The 16,527-nt window shown below is 38.7% G+C and overlaps 1 protein-coding gene across 2 annotated transcripts in view; it reads right to left on the minus strand.

Annotated features, from left to right (window-relative positions):
* LOC139137206 (tumor necrosis factor receptor superfamily member 16-like) overlaps window positions 1-16,527 on the minus strand; it is a 53,746-nt gene that overhangs the window by 30,456 nt on the left and 6,763 nt on the right. Inside the window, exon 1 of one of the 2 annotated variants that reach the window (XM_070705191.1) lies at window positions 538-636. The exons of the other annotated variant lie outside the window; for it this stretch is intronic. Within the exon in view, the coding sequence (XP_070561292.1) occupies window positions 538-591 (54 nt within the window). The 5' untranslated portion in view covers window positions 592-636. Of the gene's footprint in view, window positions 1-537; window positions 637-16,527 lie in introns of those variants that run through there. 2 annotated transcript variants of the gene reach the window in all.

Consider the following 16,527-nt stretch of genomic DNA (forward strand, 5'->3'; position numbering starts at 1 on the left):
ATATTATTTTTCACCAGCACACTGTGTGCGAAAATTTCATGTACCGAATGTGATCTCAATTTGGGAAAAAAAAAGACAAAACTAACATCAGATGACATCTATTTCGTCATTTAAGATACTAAATGAAATCGTTCAATCACTGATCTCGTTCTGCAAAGTATGCGCATTCGTTTATCACGCAGCCTTGTTTGTTTGTCTACAAACAGTACATTTGTATAAAATTACGTCGTCTTCGTCCAGAAACATCGTCGGTCGCTTCGAGCGACGTCGAACCTTAAACAAAATATAATTACACAACTGCTTTATGCAATCGCCAGCCAGCATTACTACTCGCATATTGTGGACATTCTGTAAATACAAAATATTAAAGTCGCGGCAGGTAGACAAAGCTCGCCATGATTGAACATGCGCGGAACATATGCGCTCTGGGTATGGCAGCATTTATAAAGAGCTGGAGGCTGGAATCGATTCCTAGCATACACGACAATACGGTTCCTACGGAATGGAAACAACTGGTAATGTTTACTCATCACTCACGGTTGAAAAGCGCGCTTCATCAGTGTGAAGGACTTCCTCCATCATCTGTGCCATGAATCAACACTTCATGTTTCTATTCACAGTCCCTCAGCTCTAAGTACCCAAAGTCGCATTATATTCACAGCCGGCAGTCGCCGTGGGCGATGGCTCAGACAATTCATTATATCACTGAATTTGAAGATGGTTCATTTGCGTCATCATTTATGCAAAATTAAAGAGTTATCTCAATATTACGTAATCAACATGCTGGTGACGCGTACATTCAGTTTTCATTTTATCCTCTAATTATAATTCCATCTGAAACCTTATAATGATTTTAGATCTGCATTTCTGACTGGCCACTCTACCAAGTTTTAATTGAAAGCCACACCTAAGATTGCTCCTACAGTATTGTGTCTTTCATGTTTGTTTCAACGAAACAAGTGTTACAGAATCGAACTCGTCTCCGGTTTTCATTCAGAAGTCACTTTGATAAAACTTTTCTGACTGTTAACCATAGAAGTAGTGCACATAGTACTATGTCCACGGTTAAACTAACGTCTTACATTCTTTATGTTGTAATCATCAAGATCATTAGAATCATAATCGACACCCATCATCATCATCATCATTATCATCATCATCATCATCATTATCGTCATTATCGTCATCGATGTCGCCGTCTTCAAATAGTAGACCAAGAAACAAACTTTGATACATGGGACAAAATGCTGAAATTTGGTTACTGGAATGTTCACACACGATGTCTTAAGTCGAAAGGCACACAATCGAAAAAGGCCTTGCCCCACTTTCTAAAATTCAAAAACAGAGGGCGCGCATCTCTGTCACGGTACAAAAACTCCGTTTTTTTCTCTCTGAGGAAAGAACGCAAAACTTTCCGCTACCGCGATATTCTCGCACGCTGAACGTACTTAGCAAGTTCGTATACCCTGGACTGACATTTACTATTGCGAGCAAAAGATTATGACTTCACCGTCTCAGGCACATCGAAATAGAATGTTTTATTGCCTCTGAATTCGCTGGGCCGTTGAAAGTGTGCAAAAACATGTGTTAATTATTTGCAGTTCCCTGAAAGATACAAGACTAAAGAAACATGCCCGGAATATCTCGCACTGTCAGCATTTCACACCAATCCCCAGGACTTAAAATACCCAGCGTTCTCTTCGCCAAGCTTTTGAATGTTTGCCCAATGTAAGGAAGATTTAAGAGATGAACAATTTAATTTCATCACTGAAACATTCATCTCACTTGAATATCGAGAAATAGCAAAGAACCTTCCTTGATAGTGGAGTCAATCGGACGACCTGGAAGCTTTTGCGTGACAGATAATGTTCACATCCATCAGACAGCTCGATATAAAATGAAATTCATCTCTCTACGGCACAAGTCTAAACCAGCGGCGGTAGACGCTATCACAAGCTGACCACCTTGCGTTTGAACACAGTTTAGGGAAACGAAGCAACACATGCTCGCTTTCTGCGAGGAAGCAGATGAAAATGTTATCAGAGGTTACAGATATTGTCCCTTTTCACAGCAATACCAGACCTATACAGTATGCCGAGACGAAAGAAATGAAATGGGTAGATGTTAAATAAATAGCGCAGAGTGCCGTGCACGGAGGGTGGGGGGGGAGTGATAATCTGTGTCGATCCCAGACCGGCCTCGAGATGCTGCGGGGGCGGACGGTCGCTAGATGGGCCCCATCCAGTATACCTCTGCGATATTGTTGACAGATTGAAAATTGCTGCCAGGATAACTTTCGTTCTTCCGGGCTCATGTGGAAATATCATTATTAACACTAATCCTTCGCGACAGATCTGTTCCGGAAACATGCATGATCATATCCGCTGTGTGGGCGAGGTTCTAAGTTGACGAAATCCAGGTCACGGATAACCCTACGGTGCGTTATTGACAAGTGTATTTGACTTTTCTCTTTAGTGAAAAATACCCCGCATCAACTGTGACGAATGATGATATCAAATATTGCATTAATGAAATCGCGATAGAATTTATTTGAAATTCAATACAACAAACATGTTGGCAACAATCCTGCCACATACATTCGAAAGATTAGTGACGCAGTGGGCAACGGAGACACCGAATCGCACACCATGCTACTTTCACCGACGATTTGGATGGCGACCCCCTGGGGATTAGTTAGATTCCAACAACCGTGAAGATGCATCATGGGTGTGAGTGTTACGCATATGACTGTCTGTCTGTCCATCCCTCGGTCCGGCCATCCATCCTTCCATACACCCATCCATCAATCCATCCATCCATCCATCCATCCATCATCCATCCATTCATCCATCCATCCACCCATCATCCAACCGTCCGTCAGTCCCGTCCGTCCATCCATCCTCCATCCATCCATCCATCCATCCACTCAGCCAGACGAATCCATCATCCATCCATCCATCCATCATCCATCCATCCATCCATCCATCCATTCATCCATCCATCCATCCTCCATCCATCCATCCATCCATCCATCCATCAATGCATTTATCTATCTATCAATCAATCCGTCCACCCAACCACCCATCTATCCATTCATTCATCCATCAATCCATCCACACATACAGACAGACAAACAGACATATATACTACACATATCCATCCATCCATCTATACATACAACATAATACATACATACATACATACATACATACATACATACATACATACATACATACATACATACATACATACATACATACATACATACATACATATGTAATTGCCATTGATTGATTTATAATTTGACGCGAGTGACGTGTTACACTCGTGAATAAAAATAGGAGAGCAGTAAAATGCTTTTTGCGATAAAAAGACATTGAAATTTAAAGACTGTGTTTTCACTTTCAGCTATTGACACTTATTTTATAGCAAATGGGTATTCTTAAATATTAGAAACAAACATGTCGGCAAACGGACGGAAATGAGGCTGCAGAATGTTATTTTCGTCTCACGCGATAGAGACTTTTTACACATGCGCACTTGTATCCAAAGGGATATGCCATTAACTTCATTGGGAAAACCTACCCTCGTATTTTAACGGCCTGGTTTTTATATTTGCTAAAATATAGCTCTGAGTTCTGTATCAAGCAATGGCGACTATCATTATGATTACACCGTGGGTGTTTTTATCGATTGCCGCCTTTTTATTATTTAGAAATAATTCATTTCGAGAAAAAAGAAACAAGCTGACAAGCGCGGATGTCGACAGAGATCGGTCACAAATGAACACGATAACAAGCTCTGACGGCGTGTTGTGCTGTTGCCAGCTTTAACTCGTGACGGTACGCGACTCGCATAAACTATATCGTTAAGTCATGGGGTTGGCCTGGTGGATAGCGACCTCTCCGCAGAGTCAAACGTGTCCCCGGTCTTTCATTTGAACGCTCGATGATAAATCTGCGCTATTTTCAAGATATATCTGCCCGAGCGTCTTGTACAGATGTCTTTAATAAAAATGTGGAAAATATAAGGGTAACAAATAGGTTGTAAAACATATTGAGCGTTCATGATTGATTGCGACGGCATTGCAGAATGTAGTTCTGACAGACGAATCACAGTTTGTGTTTTCCTCTTTCTCACTGCTTTTGGATTTTGACCGAAAAAATTGTTTTCGTGTTCCTGCATTTGAAAAAACCCGCACCTTTTCCATGGTGCTACTAATTCGCAGATAAAATTATTCCCGAGTATTCAAGTTTGTTGATGCATAGGTGCAGAGTATATAAAGATTCTGAATAAAGATTTCACGAGTGAAAACCCGCGAAGAAGGCATTGCAAGACATCCTGCGCGTTTTCACGTATTACGTTTGAGTCTGAGATTGACAAGCTGTTTTCTTAAATCACTACGAATCCAAACATCCCTGTTTTCCGCTTCAATGTAGCAATTCATCGCGACGTTTAACTCAGGCTGTTAGCAAGAGCGTCTGCAAGTATTCTATGTGATACTTGTTTTTGAATGGAGAGTGCCCGACCAGGTTGTACAGCCATAGTCCCACAGTCTGTTTCCATGGCGACTTCGATGGCAGCAGGCTTCGAAAACGGACCAAGTGACGTCACAGAGCTGCTAGGCCTGTTCCTATGGTAAAAATATTTGCCCAATTTTTTTACAAGACTTTAAAAATTTCATACTTTGGACTGACGACCACTATTCTTTGTTCATATATTCAATTTTATTTCAGTGGAATTATGGCAGTCAATGACGCGTCAAGGGATACATACGTACGCAAAAAGCGATACTAAATAAAGGCGCGAAACAGACAAAATTTGTTCAAATTTCTGTCGGCGGCAGACGACATCGCGCGCGGGATGTTATTTTCAGTAACACACATGCTGTCGTGACCAGCGATATAGAAAATCAACAAGAAAAATAATATCGGAGAAATTGTGAATAAAAAGGACAAACTTAAGAATGATATTTGGTATTTCTTGTTAATTCTTGAACAAAGGGCAAGTAAGGAGAGCAGATTCGATCCGCTTGCAGCGACAGGAATGACACGTTTCAAGTGGCCAAGACCTGAGATAACCTCAGTAGAACCGAGTCTAATTTGTGAACGAACTGCACGAAGGCAATCGATTATTCCTCTAAGAATGTGTTACCTAAGAGGCACATTCCATTTGCTGGATTCCTTTTCAAAGCGTCCAGACTGCCTCGCATTATCTCTTTCATTATATTTTTAACAGGTTTTAGTAAGGGATAATGGGATTGCTTGAAGCAGCTTTTTCAAGCAAAATAATTACAATTTATGTGAAGTTTTTAGTACGTTTCGTTCAATCCGTCGGGAATTTGCCTTCGTGATTGATATAATCACGGCTTTTTTATCTGGGAGAAGTGAAAATAACACATATTGGCGCCCTTCCAATGCTGTCTTCGTGTCCATACATAAGCTTCCGTTATCTAGGGAAAAATTGCATCTTTTGAACATGCGGTTTATCGTTAACATTATTTACTCTGTAGAACAATTTCAATAACGAGACAGTAGATGTAAATTTTGATAGTTTTCATTATTTTTGTTCGAGAAACAAGTATTTCCCTCTTTTTTCTCTTCTTCTCCTTCAAGAATGTTGAAATACAAAATTTCAGCCTAGCAAACGAAACACACTGTGTATACACAACGCTATTGTTGACAAATGGGCCTAGAGCGAATCTCCGTTATCAATAATAACACTGCACTAGACACATTGAACAAGTCTGCTGATGTGCAGCGTCCTTGAAAGGTTATATCTGATTGGTCGATTGTCGCTATTCACAGCAACTTAGGGAGTCTATTTGTATTAGTAAATTATAACGGTAAGATTTAGCAACCCTGTTGAATGACAGCTTCCGATGAGCTGCGCATAAGCCCGATCGAATAGGCTTATAGGTCATGTTTATAGGTTGAATATAAAGGGATTTCGATATTATTTTAGATGCACTGTGACATTCAATACCTAGAGAAGCTCCTTTAATACAAAGACAACACAAAAATAACGTAAAATAAACAAAAAAGTTACAGTAAGAGCTTAAGTAACCACGATCACATATTCTGTCGACGCGACGATACCCGTTGTTACTCCCTCTTTTCAAAATATTGAAAACTGTTTCAAAACTTTGCACTCCGTACAGTAAAGAGTACAACATGAACTGCAATACAAAGATATACTTGTTAATAAATCAAATTAAGTAGCAACTCCGAGTTCAATTTTCTTGGGCCTATAAATGTAATGGATTGAAAGACGATAAACGATTTTTATCCTTCCCCTTCCAGCAGATATAAACGTTACTTTAAAAAGTCACTTTCAAAGTTACACTGTGAACGCGGATAAGCGTCTGTTGCTAAGCAAATTTCGAAATGTGTTTCCTGTAAAAATTTTATTGAACATGCTAAACAAATTGCGACGATTGAAAACAAAGGTAATGGTGATTTCCAGTGAGAGTGTTTTTAGTGCACGGTAATTTCCTTTCAGGTCTTGTCGCGTGAAATTGTAATAACGGTCACCTCGTAAAAATTCATAGGCTGGGCCAATAAGAGCCCTTTGATAGGGCGCCATTACAGGGGCCTCATGTTATGCAGACTTTCCTGCGGACAGACATGCCTCAAATTTCTGACACAAGACTCGAGGGAGGATGATCTCCCCCGACACCTTTTAGCTTCACTGTGTCCGCCATTTTGGTTTAATTAGCGTCGCCGAACTACTTGTCGCAGGAACTGTGTTCTCGAAATAAGGGCGGGTAGAGTAAAAGCTAAATAGAGGTAACAATACACGTCAGAAAGTAATAGTGTGCGTGTGGGGTTACGGAGAAAACCCTCCTGTAAAAAAGGACGTATGGTCAAGAAAATAATTCAGCAAAAAGTAAATCTCCCTTAAATTTTGCTGCCATTAGTTGACCAAAGTTTGGTGAAGCTTGCAGGCTATGGCTTGTTTCGAAATTTTGATAATTTATCATTTTGAAATAGGTTTTTTGGTAATTCTGTTGTTAAAATGTCTATGAATAAACCATTGACTCGGGTGATAATATTTATACATAATATGGTCAGAGCCAGTGTGATCTTGCTAGACATAATAAGCGAGGATTTGGAACACAAGCTGTAGCGTAGCTCATTATCATATATTTTCTGGTACGGATTAGAAATTACGTCACGACTATTATTACATATTCTATCGGTGTGAAAGTACATTCTTGTCAATCAACTTACGGCAGTATGCGCCCCGAAAGTGAAAGACTTAACTTTTACTCAAACTTTCCTCAATAAACTTCGCAACCATTCTCTTACCAAATCAAGAGTAAAAATCAGGGTTCACCGGCAATTTTTGGCTCTACTGAAACAAATTACCCAGCACTGACTGATTTTGAATTCAACATGGCCGGAGACGATGAAAACATTACTGTATCCAAGAGCTATACAATGGGCCCCAACAACCGGTAGGTCGGAAAAGGATCGAAAAAAAACTGAGAATCCAAATATCTGTCTTCAAGTTCTCAGCAATATCGGATTTAACAGGTGATACATAACTGACAAGAATACATTGGAAAACCGTGACCCTGTACCTTTTAAAACTATAATGAATATTCACCCCACAATAATCGCTCCAAAACGTACGCATTATCATTAACATTACCACACATGATTGTGAATCTTTTACGGAACATTTGAGCTATTTTCCATCTTCTTCCAAGCAATAGCGAGATCATCCAAGCTTTCTAAACCACTATCCCTGAATCAGCTTTCATAATTTATTGCTTCGTGGAGCGTGGGTGATGAAAGAGTGCGGTTATTGGGGAAAGGTCTTAAGTAGACCTGTGTTTAAAATTCTAATAATATCCATGACCTTACTAACACGACTGGTTTTTAAATAGTATGCTTATAAATAGAAATTCGGCTCTTCTCTCCAATAATGAACCTACACACACACACACACATATATATATATATATCTATATATTCTTTGTTGTAAATTACATCCAAAAGGACGGAATGGCCCCTGGATCTCTACGGGAGGCAAGAATAAATAAAGCACTGGATATTTTTGAAACAGAATTATTCTATGATCAACCATGTGCGGTACATTATGAAAACGCAATATCAGTTTTTCTGTCAACTCCGGCACTAAAAAGAAGCGGTGTGGGCGGGGATTACACCAAGCTTGATCGGTTTTTTCACTGGAATTCACACGCGCCGCGATTGTGAGTTCTGACAAAACTCTGTTGAAATGAATTCGAAATAATGAATTGATTTCAACTGTATGGACGACGCAGCCGCTGAGGTGTAAAAGGCCAAGCTTTTGAATACAGGTTTCGTTTAAGCTGTTATCTCTCACTATTACGTTCTTTCACTCGCTGCCTTGCCTGCTAAATCAACTTTTACGTAGAAATGGGTTCACACAGCGGCTGGTAGGTCGGAGTCCATCGCTAACCCTGCTGGACAGCTCCTTAAATTCAACGGGTTGTGGTGCATTTTGTCATTTAATTCATGAAGCTTGCATACTGGTATTAATGGGTAGTATATGTATATGAATCAGAATTGCGCCTTTGCGACTTTCTCGTTTACAATGTATTTCATGCACGATATTTAGGTGCATCACGTCAACATAGCTGCGACATTTAAAATTTACAACGTACATTATCACAAACATGTACATTTGATACAGTGTTTACATCGGTCGTATAGGTCCAATTCGATCTTTGAGCCCAGTTCATACAACCCCTCATACATACATGTATGCATGCATGCATACATACATACATACATACATATATACATACATACATACATACATACATACATACATACAGACAGACAGACAGACAGACAGACATACATACATACATACATACATACATACATACATACATACATACATACATACATACATACATACATACATACAAACAGACAGACAGACAGACAGACAGACAGACAGACGACAGACAGACTGACTGACTGACTGACAGACTAAACATACTGAACGTATGGGTAATGGGAGCTAATTATGTTGAATGGACTTAGAAGTGCTTCCGGTTCAATGACTGGAGCAAACTCAAAGTGTATACACACACATGAACTAGGCAAAAAGGGATTGCAAATTGAGACAGATGCGATTGTCTCGTATCAAAACGCTTGAAATCCGATCGGGGGATATTGTTGACTAATGCTGACTTCGGTTCAATTACACAGACGCGGCAAGTGAGAAATTAAACATCGGTGAAGACGAGTGTCGAAACATGTGACACGAATACACCTTCCAGTCGATGCAATTGCGAGACACGTGACCACCTCAGTATCAATGCTTTGGGTAAAAAATACATGTATCACACACAAGCGTCCTATAAAACTCCTAACCAGATGACGTTCGCTGCATTTAATTTGGAAAAAAAATGAAAAATGTTATCAAATTTCCCAGCTCAGACCGGAGTATCTAAATATAGCTAAAATGACTCTTCATTAACAGAACAAACGAATTAATTGTATCGTTCATCACGCACGACTTCACATTTCAACTTCAACCTGTACGCGAGGTTCATTGAGAAACACGACAGCCTGGGATAAACACATTTAATTTATTGCTTGTTATCAAACAAACCAGATTAGCTTGTCATACGGCTTTCCTGTTAGTCCATCTAATATTCCGTGTAACGGCGCATTTACACGCACGTGTCGCGTGCACTGCAGAATAATGTTGAACTTTTTAAGTTATAAGTAATTGCCGAGGACATGTACCATAATCCGTGAAATAAAGTGGGACATACATGTACTTAAAATCATCCCAAACAGTCACACTGGAACGATACGCCAACAACTGACCCGCTTTTCATTTCTGAAAGCCATCCGGTCATATTTCAATACACGGTAAAAAATGCGGGTCAACAAATATTTATCTATGCAGCGTGATTGTACCGTATCTTGCGGCATATTATTTTCACGTGTCTCCCATCCAAGTGAAAAGATGATGGCCTAACATATGTACACGTAAATGTGGACCAATACCAATATTGTCACATTTATTGCGTCATCATATAATCAGCCACGGTACCGCATCTAATGCATGCAGTGCGGCACAGTTCTATCCATTTATACTAATAACGAGTATTGATCAACAGCTCAAAGTATGAACAATGACTCATTAGTAAGTCATAAAAACGACAGGGATCAGATGCCTCTGAGAGTGCAGTGCGCATGTACTTTCATCTGTATATATGTTATGTATGTATGTATGTATGTATGCACGTATGAATGTATGTTCGTTCGCTTGTTTATTTATACGTATACATATATGCATACAAACATGCATATCTATCATATATATATATATATATATATATATATATATATATATATATATATATCTCGAAGTAAACATATGTCCTCGTGGGAAATTACAGCGGTCGATGCTAAAGCAGAGCGTTATAAATAATAACATAAATTACTTCAATTACAAAGTAATGAGTTACAGATATCATTACTTTTTACTTGAAGTAATTTGTGTCATTATATATATATATATATATATATATATATATATATATATATATATATATATATATATATATATACATATATACATATATGCGTCTCTCTCTGTGTCTCTCTGTTCAAGGACGTGCAATTAATTGGAATGGATTAATTATTTAAGCAATTGGAAATGACTGTATTTTATTAGCTCTTACATATCTACTCAGCGCTCGTATTTTATATTTTTGCCACGTATTGTGACGCAGTGAAGCTGGTTTCAATATATAGCTATCAGACCTTGGAAGGATTAAACCGTCATCTGTTTCTACATGAGGCAACGAATTTAAACCGACGCGTCAATATTGACTGATGCAACATACGCTTAGCGCCTCGGGTCGCCGAGTGTGCGTGAAATGATAATCGGGAGAGGGAGTTTGACGGCCGCGGTAAGTCGATGGCGATCCCAGTCACCGGTAAAAACCAAAAAAGACAAGACCAATTAGCTTTAATTTGGCGTTTACTGAGCTAGAATCCCGAGTATCGATCGATGGACATCGCAGAGAGGCGAGACTTTGATCGATACAGGACTCTCGGTTTGCGATCAATGAAGTACATGCTCTGCATAGAATGACGATGGAATCGGTGAAGTGACTTTTGCAAACCGGAATGTAAAAATATATATGACGTCCTTTGAAAATTTAGGGAGCCCGTGTTTGTTTGTTTTTCAGGGGGGGGGGAGAGACAGACAAAGAGAGATAGAGAGAGGCATAGACACACAGAGAGAATTGAGTTTAGTTTAATCCGAGGAAAGAACGAGTGTTCAGGAAACAAACAAACCTGCTCACCAAGACACAATATTCTTGCACAACAAAAACGTTCATATAGCTTAGTAGAAAATGTATGATTTTGGGTGTAAAATACGTTTAAAAAATATTTCACCACTGAAATAATATAGATCTCCTCCTTAAATATATTCTTAAACGTTACGAGATATTATATGTTCAGATACGCTGTTTGTTTTGTTTTTAAACATTATTCATTCATGTCACGATGCTGGTGGTAAAAAAGGTCAAATTTCCGGTTTCTAGATTACTGGTTGCACCTAGCCTGTAGGAATGACGGGGACAGTGCTGGGACGATGAATTATGGTATGAGCTTGAAAAGAAATACTTCATCGAGTAATTGATACTAACACCTGCAACTAGACAGCGGGAGAGTGCCGTGTCCACTTGAGCAACTCATCACGTTTTTAGCAAATAGACTGGAGGGTTTTAGATTGCGTAAAACCGTGAAAAGAAGACACAATGCCAGTCGCATATCGAAGCCGCTACTCTACAGTAAATGTATTTTCATTATAACATATATTACTAGTATTATATCCCTATTATATTATATATCTATATATATATATATAGAGAGAGAGAGAGAGAGAGAGAGAGAGAGAGAGAGAGAGAGAGAAGTGTTTTCACTCACATATGTGTATAAACACACACATATATGAATGTAAACAAGCACACATATATAATGAAAATTACATATATCTGTAAATATAATATATACATTAATTATATGTATATATACATGTATGTGTTTATATATATATATATATATAATATATATATATATATATTATATATATATATATCGAAGTATACAAATGTCCTAATGGGAAATTACAGTGCTCGATGCGGAAAGCAGAGCGTGATATATATATATATTTAAAAACTATCTACTGTTGATTGACCAATCAGAGTGGCTCAATTCAGGGTGTTTTATCTACTCGTAAAGCCTTGGTCACCAAATTCCAGAAACGAATGACAGCGCCGTAGTAAAGTACTGTCCAATCAAAAGTGAACATGTCATATTCTGTAGACATCTTGTACGTTTTAATATTCAAATTTGGTAACGCAGCGGAATCCAGCTGCAACACAAAATCTACTGTGCCCTAGGGCATTTATATAATGTGCCCTAGGGCATTTATAGGATGTTCCATTACATTGGAAGGCTATTTCACAAATAAAAGTTTTAATTCATATCCTAAACATGTTACATTGACAAAGGGGACGTAAACAAATTGAAAACGAAAATATATCAGTTAGGGCGATAGTTTTTAAGTCGGATAAAACCCTCGTACTCGGGCTCTTCTGGTATATAAGTTCCAACCCTACGATAAAATGTCTCGGCCTGCGGCCTCGAAATTTTATCGATGGGTTGGACTTTATATACCAGAAGAGCCCTCGTACTCGGGCTTTATCCTATATATATATATATATATATATATATATATATATATATATATATATATATATATATATATATATATATATATATATACACACATTTTTCTATGTGTGTCTGTATCTGTGTGACGTGATCATATGTATTATAGGTTGATACCTATATTTTGCAAACACTAAATAAATATGATTTACATACAATCATCCATACGCTCACATTCTACAGACTTGAATCCATATATCAAAAATTCTTGATCATACCGGATGCCACGATCATTAAATCCTAACATTAAATGTCTCTTGAGCCGACAGCTGAAGAAACTACGTAAATGAACTTACACTGCAGCGTCTTATCAAGCCACATTAAGCACTTGTCAAGCACTTAATGTCAATCAAAGCAGAACCATCGAGAATAAGACTAGGCAAGGGCTGGGGCCGCTTACTTTTTCATTATCTATTCTGTGTATCGAGCGGTGACCCGAATCAACACATTAGCGGCACTACAGTCGTGGTTTATCAGAACCCTTGGATCGTTGCTCATTAGACCGGTAATGACCGTGAGTTAGGGTCTATTGGGTATTCATTATGCTGGGAGAGCTAAAGTCTTGAATGACAGCCAGATATAAGAGTGACAGATACATACATGTGTGTCTACATACATACATACGTACATGCATGCACGCACGCATATATGTATGCTTACATACATACATACATACATACATACATACATACATACATACATACATACATACATACATACATACATACATACATACATACATACATACATACATACATACATACATACATACATACACACTGACATACGAGACAAATTTTCTTTCAAAGAGAAAAATGAACTCTGGTACATGTTTGTATTTAAAATTAAACTACAATGTGGAATGACATAATTACTTTGGATTTTTGAATACATGTCCTGAAAAATAGCGCACTGCATTGACAGTTTAAGAAAAAAATGACTGCAATTATGGCGATCGATGGACAATAGATTCTCGGGAACTTCTGACACAGGGACTAGTTAGTCTGATAAAGGTTTGCTCATTTTCACACGATATATAAATACATGCAAAAGGAAAAAAAAACTAAAATTGTCTACCCTATTTTCAACGGTGTGCATGATACGCAACATGCAGATCGTTTGTTCGAGCGTTCCCTTGGCGCGCTTCATCCACGCTAGCGACGATAAATATTGATCCAGGATTGACGGCAGGTGACATATATTATGCAATAAGAGAAAAAATAGGAGTCTGCAAAGAAAGATGTAAATATGGCCCCAGGGAAGCAAGAATACGTTGCTAGATTCCGTTCCTTGAAGAAAAGTATAACTGCAAAAAAAGTCGACGCCCTGGGGTACATTTTGTGTGGTCGTTTTTCTGAGTAAAAATATGAATTATTGGGTCTAATTAATTAAAGAAATCTTGAGCTAATGCCTAATGCGATACGTCAGTAGCAACACACGAGATGCGGATAATTTATCGGCTGAAATTAATATACTTCTATTTTAGACACGCTGATGACGTATGTATGAAGGCGTTCGGGTCACGATTGCTATCGATTTCTAGATTTTCATTTATATACGAAAGGGTTTATTGAGTTAATACGGTCTTAAAGTAACCCTCTATTCTCGTCTAAGATCAACTTTACACTTATGCAGTCTGTGTACTAGCCCTCGCTATAACGGTTAAGGAACGATAAATTTCACAAGAGGATGATCCCCGGCCCCCTCCTCTCTCTCTCTCTCTCTCTCTCTCTCTCGTTCCATTTGCTCGCCCGATTGCTCACAAACTCGTACATCACACGGCCACAATTGACTTGTTCACTTCATGTATGTATGTATGTATGTATGTATGTATGTATGTATGTATGTATGTATGTATGTATGTATGCAATATGTATGTATGTTATGTATGTATGTATGTTGTATGTATGTATGTATGTATGTATGTATGTATGTATGTATGTATGTATGTATGTATGTATGTATGTATGTATGCAAAATACATATATCATAGACGCTTCTACTGTGTATACACACACACACACACACACACACACACACACACACCTCCCTCTATGGCTGAGTCCTAGAGCATATTCTAGGCTCATACTGCTTCTATTAATTAGTACAACGACACGATGACTGCTATATCCATGGCGCTCTCCTGTGTAAGCGTTGAACACTAAATTAAATGACAGTGTGAAATTTCTATTTTTACTTGTTGAAATGACAGATATCTGTCACCGCACCATGTTGAGCAGTCATTTATATCCTACTGGCGTTGGATAACGTTTTCAGGGTCGGCTATATTCAAAACTATCGTATCGCTAGGCGATTTCCAAGTGGAAGAATAAAAAAATGTCATAACGGTCGAAATAGTTTTATGCAGAATGGCAATTTCATGCCTTCGCAACTGATAAAGTCGACCGCGCGATGACTTGCGTATTGTGCATTTAAAAAAGGTTTGGGGTTTGGTTTGCTGGTTGGTCTCAAGGCTTGACAAATTTCACGGCGGAGCAAAAGGTCGCTGACCGAGTACGAGCGGCTCGAACTGTGAGCGTTTTCTCGACGATGTAGATCGATGGGCGGAAGATGACTGTGTTCAATGAAATTTATCTCTACGCGGTGACCTGGATCGTGTAGGTCTAATTATAACAGATCCATTTCACCATCCGTGGATCAGACTGACAATAATTAAAGAGAAGTAGATATATCCTTTGGCTTGACACGACAAGATTTCGTAGATTCTTCGCAGGCTTAATCTCCCATTGTGCAATTTCCCGTCGGTATCGAGAGGTATCTAATGCTTACAATTTATACCAATATATACGAGTATTTCACTTGTCGTATTGGCATGTAGCTTTGTCTCGGTACGTGCGTACCAACATGTACGTGTCCTTCCGTCCGTCCCTGAATCCATATGTGCATACGTACGTACCTATGTAGGCCTATGTGTGTATGTATGTATGTATGTATGTATGTATGTATGTATGTATGTATGTATGTATGTATGTATGTTTACTTTTCACTTTCATGTCTGAGAACCACAAAAATTACGCGTCTGACATTTGTGCACGCTTTCAGAAGAAACTGTTCGGGATTGGCTTACTCGATCTATATTAATGAGTTCAAGACATCTTATCCTGGAGCAAAGGACGATACTGTAGACATTGATTACTCTTAAGTTATTCGCTCTAAGCATACATAACAGGCCGCGGAGTTTTTCATATCTGGTTACTGCGGTACTCCCACCAGGTTTAAGTTTGAATGATCAGTGGTTACGCTTATCAGACGAATCCTTTCGTTATAAGGAGTTGATCATCAGGCATTAGTCTATAGCGGGTTCTCTTAGTTTAGAAATCCATCTTGTGGAATAACTGTCGCTTTTGAATATTCTGTGATTTCAATAGAAATTACATTCCCATGCTTTTTGAAAAGAACGATGTGTTTGGCCTTTGCTAAACATCACCTGGCGAGCTTTTTACGAGTTGCAGCTTCCGACCTCAGGTAACCATCAGGCATCCACGGTACACGTGTCCTGCGCATGACGTCTCTTCAAGCCTGTGAAAATGCACAACATCTCCCGTAATCTCTTGCCTTTCCCACCTACTTGACACGAGAACTTGTCTCTGCGCATGATCATCGGCAAATCGAATTGTCAGTTCAACCAGACTTAATCAGCGTGAGGACTATCGAGTTACTGCAACACATTTCTGATATCATGAAGGACATTAAGAACAAATTTCGACCTCGGAGACCTTTCAGTTGCAATCTGAACAAA

The sequence above is a fragment of the Ptychodera flava genome, chromosome 7 (assembly GCF_041260155.1).
Source record: "Ptychodera flava strain L36383 chromosome 7, AS_Pfla_20210202, whole genome shotgun sequence".
Lineage (NCBI taxonomy): Eukaryota > Metazoa > Hemichordata > Enteropneusta > Ptychoderidae > Ptychodera > Ptychodera flava.